The sequence below is a fragment of the Centruroides sculpturatus genome, unplaced genomic scaffold (genome assembly GCF_000671375.1).
Source record: "Centruroides sculpturatus isolate CEXI.00-Female unplaced genomic scaffold, Cexi_2.0 scaffold241, whole genome shotgun sequence".
NCBI lineage: Eukaryota > Metazoa > Arthropoda > Arachnida > Scorpiones > Buthidae > Centruroides > Centruroides sculpturatus.
This window is the reverse complement of record NW_019384409.1, coordinates 360,985-386,269: the sequence shown is the minus strand read 5'-3', so window position 1 is coordinate 386,269 and position 25,285 is coordinate 360,985. Positions and strand designations below refer to the sequence as shown.

Sequence of the window (25,285 nt, the reverse complement as noted above, 5' to 3'; positions counted from 1 at the left end):
TAATAAGTAAATATAAAAACAGAAGTAATAGCAATATTAATTGAATGTTAATTTTTTTTATTTCTTTAAAATAAAACTATATAACTAATACTTCAAATTTGTCATAAAATTTTACTCAATATAAAACTACGAAGTATTTTCATTTGATAAGCATAGTAAAATCAGATCAATTTTACAAATATTAATTCAAGTTTATCACTGCTTAATATTGTCAGAAATTCTGGATAACACTAAAAGCAATTATGTTTTAAGGCAATGTCCAGAGACATTGCTCATTACTCTAATAGGAAATTACTTAAAATTTTAAATACTAATAATTTCATATCCATAATAAAACATTTTATTGAATAAAAAGAAGAACTACTATAAACACTTTGAATTTACAATATATTTTGAAGCATACAAATAAATTAACTAAGAAAATACTTGAGCATAAATAAATGATTTTTTTTTTGTATAGTTACTTTAAGAAAATGAAATTAATCTATTTAAATTTTTATTGTTTTAATAGAGTGGTGATAATATAAATTAATTCTTAAATTCTTGACTATTAAATAAAAATGAAATTCTTATAAATTAAAAAAATAAAAAAAAATTAGTATAGTTAAGCTTACACATATGTAAATTGTATTAGCATAGTTTAAAAACAAACAATTTTTTCTTTTAAAAAATTTATCAAATAATTCCACATTTTCTGTCACAGTATTCATATATAGTAGAATCTACTCGCTGTAATCACACATACTGTTATTAGTCATATAATGTCATCAAAATTAGCAAATTCCAAAACATAAGTTTGCTTAATGTAATCAGTGTTTTGTTACTGCTAACATTATCTTCAAGTAATTATGCATTTTTAAGCCACTTTTTTCCTCCTATCAGCATCAAAATGTGGCTGTAATATACAATCATCATCAGTTTTAACCAGTGTTTAGATGTTAAATGCTACTTATTTTAATCATTATTTGCTCACAGTTCAGTAGTTTAAATTACTGCAGTAGTTCTGATTTCAATTATATGCTGGATGAATTACTATTAATTATTATTAATAAATCTTCAAATTATACATTTTTAATTGTTTTAACCTGTCCTTTTGATTCTTATTTACTTACTCTCTTAATCGTATCTTGATTATTATCATCAGTTTGAATCCAAAAATTATTACAAATAAGCAGATTTGTTTTTTTACTGTATTTGTTTATTCAAATAAATGCACAATTCATGTAATGAGTAGATGTTATAACAAGTTTTAATCTTGATTATTGCTATTTTATTTTAAAATAACAATTTACTTCATACTTCTTTCTTTTATCTGTTACCACATATGACTTTTTTATGTTTAAATTATTTTAAATTAATAAAATTAATTTATTAATATCTGTTATGTTTGAAATTTTTATACAGGATAATTCTAAACATTTATCATTGTTCTCATGTTCTATAATTTTCCACACAGGAACAACAAAATAAAACTACTTACAGAATATGAAAGTGTAACTAAATTTTTTTGGCAATGCTATACTTCCCACTTTGATGACTGAGAGGTATGATATACTTCAAAATGATTGTCAAGAGAAAGCAATATGCATACTTTGGTTTTTCAAAATAAAATTTGTTATCACAACACAACCTATTACAGAACTCAGTTTGGAAAAGATCCACTTTCAGATAATACTGTCTTACAGCAATTTCAAGAGACTTGTGGTGTTCAGCACAAAAACAAATGGGACGATCAAGCAATTCACAAAATGGTGATCAAATCCAAGAAGAATTTTCTTGAAGCCCCAAAAAACAATCAATTATACAAGTTTCTTGGCAGTAAGGTCTACCACAAAACTGTTTGGAGGAGTGTTTCTAACCACCTTTTTCTTCTTGTCTATGAACTGTAGATTGTAAAAACTTTATAACCAGATAAACTACCTCATTTCCAATTTACCCAAGAATTTTGTCAAAAGTCCATCTTTGAAAATAATTTTGATTAGCTTTGAGATTTAGTGATGAAACAATATTTTACATATCAGGGAAGGTAAATTGTGATAACTGCAGAATATGGAAATTAGAAAACCCTCATGCCGTTTGAGAAATTGAAAAAAATAGTCAAAGATGAATATGTGATGTGCTTTGTCATGTTTGGAAGTTTAAGAGCCCTTTTTCTTTGTGACAGCAGTGGCTAAGCTAGACATGCTACAGTGGTATATGCTACCTCAGTTGAGCCAAATGTGATGTTCCAGCAAGATGGCATACTGTCACATTGGGCTCTTCATGTCTTGACATACATTTTTCTTTTGGGTGGGGAGTGATGATTAATTCCATGGCCTCAATGCTAACTTGATATCTTTCTATGGAAATAAGTAATGGACACTGTTTACAAAGCCCTGTGACTTCCATCAATGAACTGAAGTTCAGAACTGCTGCAATGAACTGAAGTTCAGAACTGCTTTTTGATGTAACTGTCTCTAGACAGTTACATCAAAAATGTAACAGAAATTGATTATCACTTAGAAATCATACATGCTATAAAAAGCATGAATGCTGAAATTGTTTAGCATTCTGCAATATTGATTCTATACTTATTAAACTTTCTGAATTACACTTTCCTTGATGTTTCTGGTTAGAAAATTATACAAGGAAACTGACAACTATTTGAAATCACCTTATGTACATTTGTTACATAAATTACATTATAAATTTATCTCTCATGTATAATAATTATATTAGTTAAGGAGGAAAATTATAAATGTTTTTGCAATATCCTAAAGTATTAAAGGGATATAAATGTAATTGACTATATGCTTTATCTAATATGCAATTCTTATTTATTTAGTTACTATTACATTAACAAAAATAAAGATAATTTAAAAAGTTAATATACATAATAATTTCTATTAATATAATTCATTATTTAATGTATTCTGGAATAGTGTACAGGTAACCCCCGTATAACACGGCACTTCTATAGCACGGATTCGCTCTAACACGGTTCGAGAATTGGTACCATCCCCCGTATAACACGGCACTTCTATAGCACGGATTCGCTCTAACACGGTTCGAGAATTGGTTAAANTTGTGTGCACAGCCTTGATAAGCTTCAATAATCATATCTAACTCTCTCAAATTTTAATAAGAAATACTTTAATTTTATAATTTTTTAAATCTATAATTCATGTTAGAAAATATTAATCTTATGAAAACAGTAAATAATTTCAAACAATTTGGTTTGCAAATAGCTTATGAATATGAGAATAAATTAAAAGCATTTAAGTAATTGATTTATATAGTCTGAAAAAAATTCTCTTTTAAAGTAAAATTTATTTTTCTTTCTTAGCAACAATTGTTTAAAGTTCAATAAACGGAAAAGTTTCAAATTTAAATGTTTTTTAAAAGAATTGCTATTTTAAACCCAAAGCCTGTGTCTGATTTACAATTTGACAAACAGAAAAGTTCCAATCATTGTCAACAAAAATAAATGACAAATCAGCACTCCACAAATAATAAATTTATTTTTGTTTTACAATAATTCATTTGTTTGAAAATAATATGGCTATTGATTCTATTATACTAGTAGCCCGGGACGCCCCCTAGTGGGCGTTTTAGCAGTATTACAAATTCCTATAAGGCATGTTTAATGCACTTAATATATGAAAGTTGTGTGCTTAATTTTTAAGTTTGATGTACTTAATATCAAACTTAATTTAAGTTTGATATTAAAATTAAGTTTGATGTACTTAATATATATAAATGTATACAACTGTTTCTTTGGTCGTGCCATGAAAGGTTTCTATTATTATATTAAAAAATTAGCTTAACTATTTCAAACCCTATCGTTTTATCGTAGCGGTTCAAATCTATCCGGTTTTTCGTTATTCGTACCCTAGTGAACATTACAGGCATTCCGTGACAATAATAAATTCCTATTACAAATATAATGAATTATTTATATTGTTATATTGACCAAATAATAATTTATTGGCCAAATGACTAATAATAATTTATATTGTTCATTTAAATAATAATTAAAATTGTTAATTTAATTTGAATGTTTTAAATATGACACACGATAGGGGTGCCTCTAGTGTCCGTTATCAAACGGTTACGGGACGGACGGAAGGAAGGACGGATACATGTTGAATGGGTTATATATATAGATACTTTTCACTAAAATTCAAAGACATCTCAAATGAAATTTAAACATCTGTTGATGTATGAATTATTAATAGATTTGTAAGTGACTTAATAGGAACACATTTTTTGTCAGCTGTTAAATTCATATTTTTCATTGAAAATCTTTGAAATTTAACATTTACAGATATAAACTCTTTCAATTTCATCATATCCATTAAAAAAACCAAAGAAACATATTTAGATGTTTATATGTTATTTTTGCTGTTGCATGTTATGAAACTATAGGAACAGAAAGTTTAAAAATAATAAAATTTATTTCTATTTATATCATATTTATAATTTTTAAATTTGAAATTATGTCAAATTTATCAAATTATATTATTTAATATCACACTATTATAAAAGCACTTGTTTACAATTTTTTTTAAATAAAAAGCTAAAAAAGTTTAGCTATTTCAGAATCAAAAATAATAATTTTTTAATATTAATTTTAAAATAATTATTTTATTACAGGAAAAATAAATTATATGGAAATTTTTCATAATTCAGTTGTAAACCAATAAAAATCTTAAAAATGTTTAAATACTTGTATATATTTATTTTTCCTAACAGAATCTGCATTGAAATACAGTACATCAATTATTATCCAATAATTTTTTTAACTAAATTTATCAAGAAAAATTCATTGTTTTATCCTTATCATTTTCAGATATATTTTTTTAGACAAATATATTTTTTAAAGACAAAAATACAATATATTTATATCTAATCAGACATAGATATAATATCTAATTGTTATAAAAACCAAACAAATCTAAAGTAATTTTTAAAATAAAATATAATAAAAGCTAATTACCATAGATTATCAAATCATTAAAAAAAAGTAAAAAGTTATTCATTGATGAAATTACTGGTCTTTGATAAATTATCCCAAGAATATCAGAACAGTTTACAAAAAATCAATAACATTTGTATGAATATTCAGCAATTGCTTTTTATATCTTTCAATAACTTGATAACCTAATTTATTTTTGGTTAATAGGCTTTTCCTGACTGTTAGAGTGACTATCACTTAAAAAAGGAGTACTGTGTTGAGTGTTGATTTTGCATTTTTACTTAATTCAAAATTTAATTGTTTTTACAGAAATGATAATGTCAGATTCTTACACATGCATATTTATTTATTCAAGTATAATTTTGTATATTAAAGAATCTAATTTATTACTTTTATTAGCAATGAAACGCTAAATGTTTTGGTTTATCTCTAAACTATAATAATAATATTCTAAAACTTACAAAAGTAATGTGCAACTACTAATATACCCTTTAAAGTTTCATATAAATTATATAAAAGCTAAAAATACAAGAATAGTAGTAACGTAGATTAAATTTTATGCATCATATATATGATCATCTCAAATATTAAATCTTCCTCCCAGTGTGAAACACTGTATGTGGATGACTTTCAGATCTCTTGCCCGTCTAGTAACATGAGTTTCATTGAGAGACAACTGCAAACCTCCCTAAATTGCATAGACAATTAGGCCAAGACCAATGGCTTTAGTTTTAACACGGAGAAGACCTCATGCATCCACTTTTGCTGAAGGCGTGGTTTGCACCTAGATCCCGAAATTCCCCTAAACAGGGTTAAAATCCCAATCGTCAAGGAGGCTAAGTTTATGGGTGTTACATTTGACCAAAAACTGACTTTCTTACAACATTTGTGCATCTTGAAGAGTAGATGTTTAAAATCTCTGAACCTCTTAAAGGTATTATGCTGTTTATCCTGGGGAGCAGACAAATATTCTATGCTCAGGATTTATAGGGCCATTGTCTGCTCAAAGCTGGACTACGGATGCATTGTTTATGGCTCTGTGCAAGAATCTACTCTTCAGATGCTGAATCCAATCCACCATCAAGCATTGCATTTATGCACTGGTGCTTTTTGAACTTTTCCTGTTCAAAATTTGTACATGGATGCTCATGAGCCTCCACTATCTCTTAGGAGAGAACAGTTGTCTCTTTTTTATTACATTAAACAGAAATCTCAGAATAAACTTTCAGCTGATTGTCCAGATACTCAGCTGAAAAGATTATTTGCAGCTCAGATGAGTAGTATCCCTACTTTCAACATGAGAATGGAGAATGTCAGCACGATTGACCTGGACACAAGCAACATCTCACAGGTTGAAGTTAATAGTATTTCACCTTGGTCAACCCCAGCGATAAATGTTGACTTAAGCTTAAAGCAGTTCCCAAAAGAAACCATGCCAGATTACGTCTATAGACAGCACTTTGCAGAAATTCAACACTGTGACAGGAATTTAATTCCTATATACACTGATGGATCTAAATCGGATAACTAGGTTGGCTCAGCCTTTGTTTGCCAGGATGAAATCATGGCAGAGCAAATAGCACTGAATTCTTCCATCTTTTCTGCTGAGTTGCAGGCTATTTATTTAGCCCTAAATTATATAAATATGAAAGGTCATCGTTGCTGCGTGATTTACACTGACTCAGTTAGTGCACTTCAGGCTTTGATCTCATCTGAACCTAGTTCTCATTCTATTGATTAAAATTCATAATCTGATTTGCCATCTTCTTGCAAGAAATTTCTCTATAAAATTTTGTTGGGTCCCAGGCCATGTAGGTATAAGAGAAAATGAAGAAGCTGACGCAGCTGCAAAGTCAGCAAGTCTGTCTCAGCATACAATGTTTATTGAAGGAGGCGATTTGAAGCTAGTTGTTAAAAAAAATGACTAGCAGAGAGATGGCAAAATTTGTGGAATGCACAAGTCCACAATAAACTACATGAGAACCTATGATAGAGAATTGGACACATAAGAAACCCTATGACAGGAGATCTGAGGTTATTTTCACTCGTTTGAGAATTGGACATACTCGGTTGACTCATCAATACCTTTTGAAGGGCAACAAGCAGCCAGTATGCCAGTATTCCAACTGTCCTCTTACTATAAAACACATACTGCTTGATTGCTCTGCTTTTGAGACCAGGCATAGACAGTATTTTGGGACAGGGTGTTCGAAAGAGATTCTGGGCCAGAGGCCCAATCTTTATAATGTATTGGACTTTTTAAAAGTCACTAATTTGTATACAGAGATTTAACTATTTATTTATTTATTTTTCACTTTTTCAAGTATTATTTGTTTGTCATTATTATGTATATACTCGTTGTTGTTTTTTTGTTGTTATAATATATAATATATATATGTCGAGTTGGGCAAATTAACCATTTGGTGTGGCGCAGATTGGCGTCTTTAGCCCTTGCTCCAAAAAACTGCAACCAACCAACTCAAATATTAAAAATAATACAATGACTTCAAAATAAAACATGTAAAAATAATAAGGCTTAGTAATGAAAAAAGAAAATAAAGATAGAGAAAGATTAATAGACAATGAAAACTAATATATACAAAAACAATTACTTTTTAAGTACATATATATTAAACTATCAAAATATATATAATTTTTACATTTAATTCACATTTATCATATAAATGGCAAACTGTTATCTATATGAATAATAAGTAGTAAGATAATGATAATGCACTGTAGTCAAACTGCTTATAAAAATATATTTGATATGACTATTAATCATGCTTGTTGTAAAACATATTTAACATATGATAAATAATGATATATTAAATGCATCTTACATAAAGCATGATTTACAATATGTTACACATAATAATGCAATTTGGTGTAATTTTGTGTTTAACATCTGACAGTTAATATAACTAATTTCATGAAGTAAACTCAACTAATTTCATGAAGTAAACTCAATATTGTTTTTAATTGGTTAGTTCTATGTATGTAAATAAAACTGTATTTATATATAAATTGAAAAAGAAATTTATCCTAACGATTCAATTTTATTGAATCTCCTGTTTTCAATTAAGAAATACAACATTGCTTTCTAGAGCAATTTCTTATTAAACACAATTTACAGATTTCTTGGAAAAGTTGAGGTATAACAATATTCATATCGTGTTACAGACACTTATGTAAGAGCAACTGCTGAAGGACTTTTGGTCTAAAATGCATTTTGCAAAAAGAGAAAATGCCTTATATTATATCTCAACTATTTACAAAATTTTTAACTGTGTTTAATAAAGAATTGCTCTGAAAGTCAATGTAATATTTTGTAAGTTAGACAGCAAAAGATTGAAAAGGAAATGCTAAAAATTCCCTAATGGATAAATTAATTAATAGATGAAATTATAACAAAGATATAAACTTTAGCTAAGGATTCAAAGTTTTATAATTCTAACATTTTTTATGTAATGTATTTTTTTTAAATAACTTTCTTACCTCAAGTTTTTCATAGGACCATACTTCTATGTTGATGAAAATGAATTAACAAAGAAGAATAGTCCTATGAGAAGAATTACATAAATAAAAATAAAATAGGACTGAAATAAAATTAAATAAATAAATTCATAATTCTGTTATTTAATAAGTAAATATAAAAACAGAAGTAATAGCAATATTAATTGAATGTTAATTTTTTTTATTTCTTTAAAATAAAACTATATAACTAATACTTCAAATTTGTCATAAAATTTTACTCAATATAAAACTACGAAGTATTTTCATTTGATAAGCATAGTAAAATCAGATCAATTTTACAAATATTAATTCAAGTTTATCACTGCTTAATATTGTCAGAAATTCTGGATAACACTAAAAGCAATTATGTTTTAAGGCAATGTCCAGAGACATTGCTCATTACTCTAATAGGAAATTACTTAAAATTTTAAATACTAATAATTTCATATCCATAATAAAACATTTTATTGAATAAAAAGAAGAACTACTATAAACACTTTGAATTTACAATATATTTTGAAGCATACAAATAAATTAACTAAGAAAATACTTGAGCATAAATAAATGATTTTTTTTTTGTATAGTTACTTTAAGAAAATGAAATTAATCTATTTAAATTTTTATTGTTTTAATAGAGTGGTGATAATATAAATTAATTCTTAAATTCTTGACTATTAAATAAAAATGAAATTCTTATAAATTAAAAAAATAAAAAAAAATTAGTATAGTTAAGCTTACACATATGTAAATTGTATTAGCATAGTTTAAAAACAAACAATTTTTTCTTTTAAAAAATTTATCAAATAATTCCACATTTTCTGTCACAGTATTCATATATAGTAGAATCTACTCGCTGTAATCACACATACTGTTATTAGTCATATAATGTCATCAAAATTAGCAAATTCCAAAACATAAGTTTGCTTAATGTAATCAGTGTTTTGTTACTGCTAACATTATCTTCAAGTAATTATGCATTTTTAAGCCACTTTTTTCCTCCTATCAGCATCAAAATGTGGCTGTAATATACAATCATCATCAGTTTTAACCAGTGTTTAGATGTTAAATGCTACTTATTTTAATCATTATTTGCTCACAGTTCAGTAGTTTAAATTACTGCAGTAGTTCTGATTTCAATTATATGCTGGATGAATTACTATTAATTATTATTAATAAATCTTCAAATTATACATTTTTAATTGTTTTAACCTGTCCTTTTGATTCTTATTTACTTACTCTCTTAATCATATCTTGATTATTATCATCAGTTTGAATCCAAAAATTATTACAAATAAGCAGATTTGTTTTTTTACTGTATTTGTTTATTCAAATAAATGCACAATTCATGTAATGAGTAGATGTTATAACAAGTTTTAATCTTGATTATTGCTATTTTATTTTAAAATAACAATTTACTTCATACTTCTTTCTTTTATCTGTTACCACATATGACTTTTTTATGTTTAAATTATTTTAAATTAATAAAATTAATTTATTAATATCTGTTATGTTTGAAATTTTTATACAGGATAATTCTAAACATTTATCATTGTTCTCATGTTCTATAATTTTCCACACAGGAACAACAAAATAAAACTACTTACAGAATATGAAAGTGTAACTAAATTTTTTTGGCAATGCTATACTTCCCACTTTGATGACTGAGAGGTATGATATACTTCAAAATGATTGTCAAGAGAAAGCAATATGCATACTTTGGTTTTTCAAAATAAAATTTGTTATCACAACACAACCTATTACAGAACTCAGTTTGGAAAAGATCCACTTTCAGATAATACTGTCTTACAGCAATTTCAAGAGACTTGTGGTGTTCAGCACAAAAACAAATGGGACGATCAAGCAATTCACAAAATGGTGATCAAATCCAAGAAGAATTTTCTTGAAGCCCCAAAAAACAATCAATTATACAAGTTTCTTGGCAGTAAGGTCTACCACAAAACTGTTTGGAGGAGTGTTTCTAACCACCTTTTTCTTCTTGTCTATGAACTGTAGATTGTAAAAACTTTATAACCAGATAAACTACCTCATTTCCAATTTACCCAAGAATTTTGTCAAAAGTCCATCTTTGAAAATAATTTTGATTAGCTTTGAGATTTAGTGATGAAACAATATTTTACATATCAGGGAAGGTAAATTGTGATAACTGCAGAATATGGAAATTAGAAAACCCTCATGCCGTTTGAGAAATTGAAAAAAATAGTCAAAGATGAATATGTGATGTGCTTTGTCATGTTTGGAAGTTTAAGAGCCCTTTTTCTTTGTGACAGCAGTGGCTAAGCTAGACATGCTACAGTGGTATATGCTACCTCAGTTGAGCCAAATGTGATGTTCCAGCAAGATGGCATACTGTCACATTGGGCTCTTCATGTCTTGACATACATTTTTCTTTTGGGTGGGGAGTGATGATTAATTCCATGGCCTCAATGCTAACTTGATATCTTTCTATGGAAATAAGTAATGGACACTGTTTACAAAGCCCTGTGACTTCCATCAATGAACTGAAGTTCAGAACTGCTGCAATGAACTGAAGTTCAGAACTGCTTTTTGATGTAACTGTCTCTAGACAGTTACATCAAAAATGTAACAGAAATTGATTATCACTTAGAAATCATACATGCTATAAAAAGCATGAATGCTGAAATTGTTTAGCATTCTGCAATATTGATTCTATACTTATTAAACTTTCTGAATTACACTTTCCTTGATGTTTCTGGTTAGAAAATTATACAAGGAAACTGACAACTATTTGAAATCACCTTATGTACATTTGTTACATAAATTACATTATAAATTTATCTCTCATGTATAATAATTATATTAGTTAAGGAGGAAAATTATAAATGTTTTTGCAATATCCTAAAGTATTAAAGGGATATAAATGTAATTGACTATATGCTTTATCTAATATGCAATTCTTATTTATTTAGTTACTATTACATTAACAAAAATAAAGATAATTTAAAAAGTTAATATACATAATAATTTCTATTAATATAATTCATTATTTAATGTATTCTGGAATAGTGTACAGGTAACCCCCGTATAACACGGCACTTCTATAGCACGGATTCGCTCTAACACGGTTCGAGAATTGGTACCATCCCCCGTATAACACGGTACTTTTATAGCACGGATTCACTCTGACATGGTTCGAGAATTGGGTAAAACCCTCGAACAACAGGAAATGTAATAACTTTTTACATACTTAAGTAATAATAGTTCACGAAAATAATAATTTTCGTGAACTATTAGCACTTAAGTATGTAAATTTTCTCTTCTCGCCTTCTGTCGATACACGTGGTCCTTCTTGAAACTTGTTTCAATGTTGCCAGATCGCGACGCTTCTGCTTCTGATGTTGCCGAATGTTTTCCCCTTATTCCATACTTGCTTTATTCTTCATAAGTGCTTTGCACCATATAAGGAAATTTATAAAGACCTTTTAACTAGAAGCAAGCAATCTAAAATTACATACTTTTTGCAAAAGGTAAAGCATGGATCTGAAGATAATGCAGAAAAATGCTCAGAGGATAAGGATAACTTGCCAAAAAGAAAACGCTCTCGGTTAATTAATAGTGTTTTTAGTGATGATGAAGAAAACATTGTTTAATTTATATTAATATGTATCACTTAAAAAATTTTTATGAAGATATTTATCTTAATTATGAAAATATACTAGCATGTTTTTTAATTTTTGGAACCTAACCCTCCTTTTCGTATTAGTTCTTTGTTTCGTATAACACGGATTCACATAACACGGCAATTTTTTGGAACGTAACTACCGTGTTATACGGGGGTTACCTGTATTAGCATAAATTTTGGTATAAATGAAAATAAGTTAAAAAAATAAATACTATCACAAATATTAGGATATAAACAATTTTTAAAATGTTTAGTATATTAATACTTCTTGATGAATTTTGAAATAAATAAAAAGAACTTTCAGTACTTAGTTCAAATGAGATTGTGTTGATAAAACATTTCCATTAATGTGTATTTTAAATAGGACAATTATTTCTTCCAGTTGAATATATTAATTTGAAAAACAAAATTTCTTCATTTTTTTAAAAATTATCAGTGGAAATCAAGAATTTATGAAGTTATCATTTAAAAAGTAAAACATAAGTAAATTTATCTGTAAAAACACAAGGCTATATTTTCTATTTATAGTGAGAATCTACATTAGGAAAATATTCTATGTAAACTATTCTAATTTTTTCCCTACAGTCAGTAAGTTCATATATGAGAGATCAAGCAGTCTACTGATAATAGAGAGACTTGGACATATAAACAATAAAAGTAAAATCAACTTTATTTTTGTCTGATATTATCAAAGAATGTTTTTCTTATTTTTGCTTTGTTTTAAATAGAAAGTTAATTCATTATTTGAAAAATTAAATTCATTAAACAAGTGTAATGAACTAGATATTTTTTAAAAATACATTAGTTTTGATAAACTATTTGATATGTTTTGTGGCAAAAGTATCAATATGTTAGTTACAAAATTTCGGTTCAAAAAATTTATTAGATTAAAAAAAGTCATTTGAATGATATCAATGTTTTGAAAATTATTCAGAAATTAAAATAACCACATTTTGAACTGAGTGCAATGTTTGATCAAATATAAATTTATCATCAAAGATAATTTAATCTTTGATGAAATTACTTAACTTATATATAAGTTTATTACACATTATGAAATGTTTTAAAATAATAAATATACAAGATTTGAATCCAAACCTACTCCTACGGGCCTTAAAGGATCTGGATGCTTGTTTCCTGTATCAAGATGTGTGAGATGATCACTGTGATTGCTTTCTCCTGAAGGAGCTGAATTAGATTTTGGAGATGATGACTTAGGAGTTTCTCTTTCTTTTGTTGGTGTATCATCTGTATAACAATAAATAAAACCTGTAAAGAAATTTTCATAGTTTGCATATGCCCTGCATAAATTTTAACAAAACACTATATATTTATATATTTTATAAGATGTTTTATTTAACATAATTAAGAAAGAAAAAAAAAACAATAAACAATTTGACCTAAAGATAATATTAAAATGACATTCTTTATCATAGATTTAGAAACTTTTTAGTAATTTTGAGAATGTAATTGCATAATGCTAAAAGATAAACAATTATTTCACAGATCAAAAAGATATTTTTTTATATATTAAAATCAGTGTGATTTGTTAACAAATTTGATAAATTTATGAAAATTGAAAATTATGTATATAATAAATTTTCATCTAAGTTAAACATATTTTTTTTTATTTAGTTTTTATGAAATCTCTTTGGATTAACAATGCAGTTATCAAAAATAAGATTTATATTTTCCAACATTATTTTATTATAGAGGGTGTTTCAAATTGGGAGGTGATATAGAACATTATATAGTGCAAAAATCTATGACATTTTTGCACTATATAATGCATAACAACATTTTTCTAAATTTGGTACTGTTTCCAAGTTTTATTAAAACAAAGTTTCTTCAATTTCACACCACTGGACTTTTTCTTTGAAGTTGTATGAAGGAAAGAAATTAACAGTTCTGAGAAAACAAGAAAGAACTTGTACAAAGAATTCAAGCTGCTTAAGCAAAAGTACAACAGCACCAGTTGTTAGATAAGATTCGATGTTCAGTTCGTTGGCATGCATGAGGTGTGCTTGCTTGAGAGAGGAGAGCATTTTGAACATCTGCATCCTTAATTAATTTTCAAACAATGTCAGGTAGCTCATTTTGATAGAGTACTTTCTTTCTTGTTCGTAGAGCATGTATCTGCAATTGCTAATAATTAAAATGCCAACATAATTCCAAATGCTGCCTTTATTAAACTATAATACAAGAAAATTTTTTATATATTATTTATTCTATGCAAACTCCTCTAACACCTCCTGTCTGGTTGACCTTACCTTTTAAACAAGCTATATATATGTTAGTCTAACAATGAATTATGAAAATTGAAAAATGATCAAGTAAAATAATGCAAAAACAAAAAAAAATTAAAAAATAAAAACTTAACCCAAATTTTTAGATTTAAACTGTGATTAATATTTTACAGTTTTAGAGTACAGTAAAATTACAAAATTAACATCTAATTATATTTTATCATCATCTAAAATTTAATGTGCATTATATAAGTGAATTAACAAAGCATAAGACTCGTTTTTTTAAATTTAATCTCTGACTATTGAATATTTTTATTAAGAATATTCAACAATAAAAAATCAGGTTAAAAAAATATCAGCTCTCAAGAAACAAGACAACTTCAGATCTATTTTAAACAATAATCCTTTTATTTGAATAAATGGACTTCCGTTTTTATAAAATTAGTTTGATTAGAGGTAGAATAATGTGATCAGTTTTAAAAAATATTAAAAATCATGTATTAATTTAACACATTCATTTTTCAATGTAATTACCATTTAGAGTGACATATTTTTCCAAACATATCTGTTTTTTAATCTGTTTTTTGCATTCTGTACATGAATAAACTTTCTGGAATATCTTTGATCCATTCTCATATAGCAGCTTGAATTTTGGTATCTGATGAAAAGCATTGACTGAAATTTTCAATACCTTTAATTTTGGAAACAACCAGAAGTCTGAGTGTGTCAGATCTGGACTATCAGGAGGATATGGAATAACCACCCTTAAGAACCCAAAGATGCTTCTGGTGGTTCTTAATCATCTTTGTTGTTTTCCTAATGAAGTCTGGTATTGCATTATCATAATGTTAAAAAAAAAAAAAGTTCTTTCTGACATTATCTACAATTATGTCTTGAGTGTTTATCAGATTTCACAATAATTATCTAAATTGATTGTTTCTTCTTTGCCAGATAATCTGTGTAAAAAATTCCTTTTTATTCCAAAAAAATCTCTCTGCAAAAAAGTTATGCTTACAAAGAATTTTGAACTTCCTAACAGAGAAGAGTGACAATATTGCATTGACAGTCTTATATTCTGGATCAAAACAATAAGACTAGACATTCATGACTACTAAATAGTGGGAGGTCATGTGTTTCTATTGTCACACTTCTCAAAATGTAGCAGACTAAATCTTATTTACCAATTAACCCTTACAGATCTAAATTGACAACTTTATCAATTTCTCTTGCTACTTAACAATATGTCATAAATTATTTCTATCAAATTATAATAATACTAAAATACAAGTTTAAAATATACTGTAGTTTTAAATAAATTTTAAATGCAAGCTATTAAATAAGCACAGGAAGCAGTTTTCATGGAGTACTTCAATATAACTAATAACTTTTTTTTATTAGTTATATTAAAGTCAAAGACACCTGCAGTACTGTATTTTGTCTTCAGGCAATTTAGTTATACAGTAAACCAAGTCCAAAATTATAAATTAATCAAATGATAACACCAAATTCATTGGGCCAGAACTTACTAATTAAATATATTTAATTTTAATATAATTAATTTAATTCTAATTATTAAATTTAATACAAAATACAAATACAATCCTGTATTATCATTTGATTAATATACAATTTAGATCAACTAAGCAATTAATTTACTAAAAATAATGTTCCTTAAACAGTTTTTCTACTACTTATAATATCTTTATTTATTTTTTCAAAAATAAATAACACACAAAAATCAAACAGAACTATCCTTAAAAAATGTAGTTTTCCAAACAATATGGCTTAAAGGAGAACTACAGAAGAGAACTCATCATAGCAGACTGTACAGTAAAATTTATTCTTATAAAATATCTTGTTGCTTTATAAACTGTTATTCAAAATTAAGCAAAGAAGAAAAACAAAAAGATTAAAGCAAATCTCGGGAGATACAATTGTCCTTTGAGGCTCCTCTTTATAGACATTGGTTGATTGTAATGCTCTCCATAAAAACTGCTTATTACATATTTAGGGATTGTAAATTTACCGACTTTTTCATTTACCGGTAATTCGGTAAATGAAAATTAAAATACCGGTTTACCGGTAAATTTTTTTCTTGAAAAATAAAATTAAGGTGATAAAAAATATGTCATTATGATTTCCATTTCACATTTTTTATTTCAAAGATATCAAATATAAAAAATATAAAAATTAAAGTGTTATTCTAAACAAACTATAATAATAAATATAGAAATAAACAGAAATAAAATAATACAGAAAAATAAAAATACAACAGAAATAATATATAGTACCTAATACCATTTTATTGATTACCATTTTTTAAAATTAACTTCTCAAGAAACTTAAATTATTTATAGTCTTATCTCCTAATTTTGATCTAATTTTTGTACAAAATAATCCAGATCCCGAGAATACCCTTTCTGATTCAACACTTGTTGGACGAATAGTCATTAAATTAAAATTAAACAAATAATATATCACATAAAATTAAAAATGAGGTATATTGTTGCTTACACTTACTTGTTTTTTATTTTTTTTATTTTTAATGTCCCTTTAGCCCTTTTAAATATCTATAAACACAATATTTTCTATGTAGAAATTTGTAGTATGGATTTTTCATTTACCGGTAAATTTCAAAAATTACCGGTAAATTTCAAAAATTTACCAGAAAGTTTACCGAATGTTTTTTTTTGTCAATTTATCAGTTAACTGGTAAATCGGTAAACCGGTATACAATCCCTATTCCATATTAATAAATTGTTGAGTACAATGTTATAATGATGCAAATATTTAAATTTTTTAATTTATGTTACAATGCTTAAGATAAATATGAGATTACATTCAAACAATTGAAGTTTTAGAAGAAAAATAATGTTACAAAAGAAATTAATGAATACTATGCAAATAAATAACATTAATTTGAACTGCTAAATAAACTGACACCAAGTGTAAACTTTGTACATTTTTAGTATTTAATATTCGATAATTATAAGTCTGATAGATACACTTCTCTTTTTTCATAATATTTAAGCAATAGATGGTCTACAGATTTATTTCCTACTTGTGAATATAAGAATAAGTAAAACATGTAGACACTAATTTTATATCTTTAATATTAAAATGAAAAGTGCAGTATTTTTACAACTACCTATAGTAAAATTATTAAAAGTAATTCTAAACTTTAAATTATAAAATGCACTGTCTTTTATATGATATTTTCTTAAAAGCATCCAGTATAACATCAAATGTTTTACAGTTAAAAACTGAATATTTAGAATTTTTAATCTTAATACTGGCTGAAATGAAGTTTTATCTTTATTTATATAATAAAATTCTAATAGATCACAATAAAGTTAAGAAAAGATACATCCTAATTATAAAGAAATTATCATACAAATTTGACAAATAATAAATATTGTTGGAGAGAGAGGTTTCTATCATCATTTCTGATCATGTCTAAACACTGGTTTATCTATTTACCTTTTGATAAATAAAGAAATGATGATGATGATGATGAATAAAAAAGTATTCATAGTTTCTTATATTGATCAATCTATTTTTTTTTTCATATAATGTTACTGAATTTTGTTATTAAAAGAGATTAAAAATTTATTTTTAATGTGAATAACATCTAATTAAAATTGCTACTTAAAAATGAAAACAAATTAAATCAGTATCAAATGATAAAAACAGCTGTCTACATTAAATATACAGATTGGTGATAAAATTAAAATCTGACATTTTAATAGTAAACAGTAAATTCATTGTTTGTCAAACAGATGATATAGAAAGGATTTACAGAGGACAAAATGCAATTAGATCCAAAACTTATCCCAAAATGAGAAATGTCATTTTATCTGTCAGAACAAATCAGGACTACTACAACTTTTGAAAGTAAAGCTTTTTAACAAAATTAACTGCTACAAAAATCTTACAGAAAATATTCAAAGTTGTTTTCTATTATAAGCAATACATGAAAATTAAAAAGAATGTAAAGATAAGACATGGATAAGATTGGTATACATTATCCTTAATAATTTTTCAAAGCTAAAACTTGCAGAATATCAAATCAAATGATTATATTATGGTAATTAACATAATCATTTAATTGATTGATTTAAAAACCCTATCATAAAATATATACAAAGTAACTCTGAATATTTGGTAATATATAAAGACCATCCCACACAAATATTGTAGGTCCATATAACCCATACTGCTATAACATAAACAGATGAACTAGACAAAATGCATTACTAATAATTAGAATATTTTTATGCAAGTTTCATACAATATGAAATTCACGTTACTGGTATTTGCAAATTATAAGCTATCATAAATATGATGAGACTAATTAGCTACATCTGTTTAAAGTGTACTAATAATGAAGAAAATAGTAAAGGCAAATTACAAAAATGCTATTTGAATTGAATAAGTTTTATAAGTTTGAATAAGAAATTATGAATAAGTTATTATTTTTCACACTTTCATATTTATAAATAAATTTTTAGAATTATTTTTTGCAATCTTTTTTCCACTATCTTCTTGTATGAGTATACCAAATTTGAGTTTTCTGATTTTTTTATTTATTGCAGTAACATTAGAATATGTGAACTTTTAACATTATTTTATATGTATTCTTAATGCATAATATATATTATGCATTAATAAATATTTCTTATATACATATATATATATATATATATATATAAGAATTAACATACACATATTAATTTTGGTGTTAGAAGTAAAAGATAAGATACAATTCATGTTTAGCCCTATAAATTAAACAAGTCAGGAAAAAATAATACAAAATATTAACAACACAAAGTTCTATCTATCACCAGGATGGTACAGAAACAACAATCCCAATAGAAAGAAAACAGTTCAAGGTTTATGTATTATAGTTTTGTCATCAAAACTGAGGGCAAATTGTTTTTCCAACTTCCGATGGTCCATAAAACAAAGACAAGTGTAAATAACAAAATGAATTTATTACAAGTTAGGTACAAACGTGTTTACTTTTCGACATAATCACTGTAAAGATTGAGGCATTTGTCTATCTGTGGATGACCTTTGAAATCCCCTCTTCATAGAATGTCGCCACCAGTGATTGAGATGGGTCTTGATGTTGTTTTGAAGATCATCATTAGTCTCAAACCTCTGCCCTGCTATCCAAGTTTTCAGTTCAGGAAAAAAATGTAAAGACTGTCACCTTTCAGACTTCCATCTAGTTTGGAACTTTTTAAACACCTTGTGTGCAGCCCCATTTAGTGCCGAGCGACTTCCACCTCTTTCCCGAAATAAAAATGTGACTAGGAGGGCAGAGATTCGGGACTAATGACGATTTTCAAAACAACATCAAGGTTCATCTCGAGTTGCCGGCGGCAACATTCTACGAAGAGGGGATTTCAAAACTCCTCAACAGATAGACAAATGCTTCAATCTTCACGACAACTACATCAAAAAGTAACCACATTCGTACCTAACTTTTGGTAATAAATTCATTTTGTTATTTACACTTGTCTTTGTTTTACGAACCATTAGAGGTTGAAAAAAAAAAACAGCCTACATATAATACACGAATAGACATTGCTTTTTTCCTACAGCAAAAGGAACAATTGTTAATATATGATATAACAATCGTTCTTTTTGTATAAAAGGAAATGATGATTATATAAAAGGAAATGATGATGAGGATTAAAGGTTCGATAAAATAATAGCAGTTTAAATTAGATCATTATATATATTATGTATTATAATAGTGGCTTTTAATGTCATTTTAAACAATGTAATGTTTCAATTACTGTATAAAGAAAGCTAAGTTTTAACTGATAGCACACTTACCACGACCATTCTTATCAGGAGATGATCCATGTTCTGTATCACTCGGATCATCCGGTTTCAAATTGCTGAGATGACTAAATTGACTGTAATCCATTATATAATTTTCATATTCAATTCCACTGAAAATTAAATANAAAACAACATCAAGGTTCATCTCGAGTTGCCGGCGGCAACATTCTACGAAGAGGGGATTTCAAAGCTCCTCAACAGATAGACAAATGCTTCAATCTTCACGACAACTACATCAAAAAGTAACCACATTCGTACCTAACTTTTGGTAATAAATTCATTTTGTTATTTACACTTGTCTTTGTTTTACGAACCATTAGAGGTTGAAAAAAAAAAACAGCCTACATATAATACACGAATAGACATTGCTTTTTTCCTACAGCAAAAGGAACAATTGTTAATATATGATATAACAATCGTTCTTTTTGTATAAAAGGAAATGATGATTATATAAAAGGAAATGATGATGAGGATTAAAGGTTCGATAAAATAATAGCAGTTTAAATTAGATCATTATATATATTATGTATTATAATAGTGGCTTTTAATGTCATTTTAAACAATGTAATGTTTCAATTACTGTATAAAGAAAGCTAAGTTTTAACTGATAGCACACTTACCACGACCATTCTTATCAGGAGATGATCCATGTTCTGTATCACTCGGATCATCCGGTTTCAAATTGCTGAGATGACTAAATTGACTGTAATCCATTATATAATTTTCATATTCAATTCCACTGAAAATTAAATAAAGTATTATTATTTTATAATCATTTTTTAAAAATTTACTTATATTAAGCACTTGCATACTTTTTCTATATAATTATAAACTATTACTACTTAAAACTAGTTAGAAACAATACACAAACTTCATGATCTTGGCATTTTTCGACAACTTAAACATTTTGTTCTTAATTTACTTTATAATGGCTTTAAATGTTAATTAATTCGTTGATATTTAAAATAGATCCATTTAGTTCTATCTCGTGACCTATTAATATGAAATATTCCGATTATATTCCGTAAGCGCAGTTCACGTCGTACTGGTAGATTCGACTGTATCTCGGTAGATGGCGTAAGTGTAGAAAAGATGGCGATAAAAGGGAATTATCGCTAACATCTGCAATAATTTTGCGTGGTTGGAAAAAAATATATATATCTTAATTTAAAATTAATAAATTTCATATAAAGCACGTTCTATTAATAATTTAATTCTATCAGATGATTTAATTTCAAAATTTAAAATTATTTTTATATACATTCGTTTTAATTTTGTGACGTACAACCAATCTAAATATAAATTATATTACAGAATTTTAATGGTTTGTTGATCCGTATCATATCGCTTTATGTTATTCCACTTTCCACTCACGAGATTAAAATTATATTCAAGACGAAGGAGAAAAAGTAGACAACTTAATCACAGGTTCACAAGTTTATCTGTCAACGTTTTCTTTTTCGTGTAATGTTATTCGGGGCCATATAATGGAAGATGCATTCGAATAAGTTACAACAGAATACATTAACTTCATTATTCCGCGCCTTTTCCAGTAAATTTATCATATTATTCGCCAAAGGGAGATTAAACTTAATTTAGCAAATACATTTCAAGCAAACTTGTATAATTTTTTATTTTTATTTTTAGCATACTCCTAATATGCTAATGAGTTATTTTGATTAATTATTGTATAGGCCCAATTTGTGTTGTTTTACATATTTTAAAATTCTTATCTCTGTCAAAATCTAAACTTTCAGATTTTTTTAAAGCCAAGATGGACTACAGTCTACCTTTAACATAGTTTTTTTAAAGTATAGATTTTTCAGAAATAAATTACAATAATTCTCTATAAAATTCGTTTTAAAAGTTTATTTTTACTAATTTTTGACAAGTTTTTCTTATAAAATTATTAGATTTACTGTTGTTCAGAATGTATAATAATTTTTTTTTCTTTACTTTCTTTCCTTCTTGACGTTTCTGGTTGAATTTCTCTTAAAATATAGGCTTTTAGAGAAGCTAGGACATATATTATCCTCGTTGAGTAAGATTATTTTATTAAATGCAACATTTTGTAACTTTGTATGCATTATTTTATTTCTATGGTAAATTTTTCATTCTATATTAATAATTAAATGAGGAATTTTTCTTTATTCACTTGGTTAAAAATTAGATATAGGAGTGATGATAATAATCCAAAAAGAAAATTATTTAAAAGATATTTTTGAGTAATTCTTTCAATGAATTTAATTTATTTATTATAAATAATAGAACTATACGAATTTTTAGAAATACGTAAAAATGTTTTTCGTATATATTTCCATCGTGTTTTTAAAAATTTACAATTTAGTTTTATTAAATTGTCTTTGTATTTTTCAAGATATCAGAGTCATTGCGACTGAATACAATTACAGTACTCTGAATACTTGAAATAGATCTGTTTTATATATGCTTACTGTTAGAAATGCTTTCTGTTGAGATTCTTGTGTATTAATTAATTAAACCAACTTTCTTTTGCAAACTGTAGTAAAAAATTGAATTTAATTAGTAATTTACATAAAAGATTTCTGTCTATTGTATAAAATAATAATGATATTCTCACATGTCGTGGCCTTTGTTTTGTATTTATAAAAATTGGATGTTAGAAATATCAATTAATTTTCTATTAAAAAATCTAATCTTTCGTAAAACCATAGAATGTGCAATTAATATTTATAAAACTAATACAGGCTTATATAAACCAAATTAAATTATTAAATTATAAATTTAATATTGAAATTAACTGACCTAATTACATAATTGACACAAATTATACTTTGTTCTTCCGCATTTTTGCTGTTAATAATAACTGTGGCACATGTTTGAACCCATGTAAATCCACCATTTTTATTCATAAAACGGTAATAACCGCTCATAACTTGTCCCTTATTTATCACTGTAAAGATAAAATTCAAAAATGTATTATTAAAACAGGATGTAAAATGAATTATTGCTACTTTAAATAAAATTTTCAATTATATTTAATGGTATGTTTAGTTAAAAATACTTTTAAAAGCTAAATCGTTTTATTTATTTATTTCTTTTTACAAAATTAAATTCGTGAATAGTTTTATATACTTATGTGTTTATAACTGAGAATTTGAACCATGCGGATGTTGTTATTACTAGTAAAAAAGACAGCGCTAAAAGGTTTTACAGTATTAGAACTTTATATATCAAAACTCTATACAATTTAAAGGCAACGCCTTTCAACTATTCCCATTAGTCATTGTCAAGCTAGGATGTACACAAGACAAGTTGTACGAAGATAAACTCGATTTCCATTTTTATACTTCTCCTCCCTTCTACTCGAAACATACCGAAACTTATTAGCATTTACTATACGATTTGACAAACTATAGTTAAGATTTCAACGAAATTGTCGACTAATATAAAACGCATTCCAATACACAGCTAACAATTGTTCTTTAGAAAATGCTGATCCTTATCTCAGAATGCCCGCTTTCATCGAATATCAAACTGATCTCAAACATGATAACTTGAATTTTCTCTAACATCTATCGAAATCCCTACTTCCATTTTCCGATATAGATATACTCTTAATATATTCATTCAAATCCTGAAGTTATATCTAATATGATAACCGTACTATCAATAAAACTGAGGTATGTATGATTTATAAGACTGAATTTTTAGAAAATGCTACATTATTACATTTTTATACTTTAAATCAACGAATAAAATACGAATAATACGAATAAATCAACGTTGCTTATACACAATTATGTTTAATTGTATATTAATTTAAACACTAATTCATAAGCAATTATCTAACTTATTTAAAAATGCAATTCTATGCGGTTTCGCCAGAGAAAAACACATATAGGCCTAATACTGGATAGTCACTATTTTGGCACACTTATCGTTATATTTAAAGGGTAAGAAGTGGACGAAAGCGTAGGTGATCCGTGATTCATCTATGACTCCGTCTAAGTGGTCCGCGGACAACTTTAAGAACCAATAGTTTAAAGTAAATATAAAATTAAATTAGCTGAAATTAATTCGCCAAATTTTAACGTTGTAGTAACTAAAATTGTCACTCATTTTAAATGAAACAATTTTATGATACAATTTTCGTAACTTTCTGTCGGATAATCTTAATTTTTCGTTTCCAGAAAACTGTCTTTATAAAAGTACTATTTATTAACAAAAATTAGAGAAAATTGTTTCTTGTACAGTGAATTATTTTCATATACTTTTGGCAATTAAATTAATCCGAAATAAAATCATTTAAAATTAATAAAAATTAACATTATTTAAATTAAATTTATATTATAGCCTATACAGTATAATGTTTTTCGTATAGATAATAATAATAATAATAATAACAAAATTAATTCTAAAAATATGCAATTAATTAGAAATATTTGCAAAAATATTTAAATATAAAGTTAAGTTGATGATAAAGGTTAAAGCAATAATGTTATCGAAATCAATATTCTCTATAAATAAAATGAATTAACTTAGTAGAAATTTCTGTTAAAAGTCACGTCTAAAATTTAATCTAAAACAATTATAATTAATTAATTCACAAATTTATAATCTGAAATTTAAGAAACTGGTCTAAAAATAAAAAATAAGTTTGCCATAAAAATGAAATTTATAATTCTATTTCGAAATATTTAAATAGACCTTATACAAGATTTTTGACTGATAAATTGAAAAACATTAATTTTTTTTCATAATAAAATTATATATTACAAATTCATACATAATTAAATATATATAATTAACCAATACAGATATAAGTTATAAAACATCAATCATTTTTTATTTTGAAATTAATGATTGGATAAAATGATATACCGGATGATCGTAATTAAAGTACCACTATCAGCGCTGTCTGGAGAGATATTTAGCAAATTTAGTATGATGACATTTCAGGACATGAAGAAGACATTTCCGCAAAAAAGAAATACGAAAATTCATTACTGTGGTGATGCAAACAACGAAAAACAGTCGACTATTAATCAGTACGATTTTTTATTATGA

The 25,285-nt window shown here is 26.3% G+C and overlaps 1 protein-coding gene across 1 annotated transcript in view; it reads right to left on the bottom strand.

Annotated features, from left to right (window-relative positions):
- LOC111618974 (protein trachealess-like) overlaps positions 1-25,285 on the bottom strand; it is an 85,674-nt gene that overhangs the window by 7,966 nt on the left and 52,423 nt on the right. The window contains exons 9-11 of the mRNA XM_023360600.1: positions 23,021-23,168; positions 20,857-20,975; positions 13,237-13,382 (exon numbers count right to left, since the gene is read on the bottom strand). Coding sequence (XP_023216368.1) covers positions 13,237-13,382; positions 20,857-20,975; positions 23,021-23,168 — 413 coding nt within the window. The remainder of the gene's footprint in view (positions 1-13,236; positions 13,383-20,856; positions 20,976-23,020; positions 23,169-25,285) is intronic.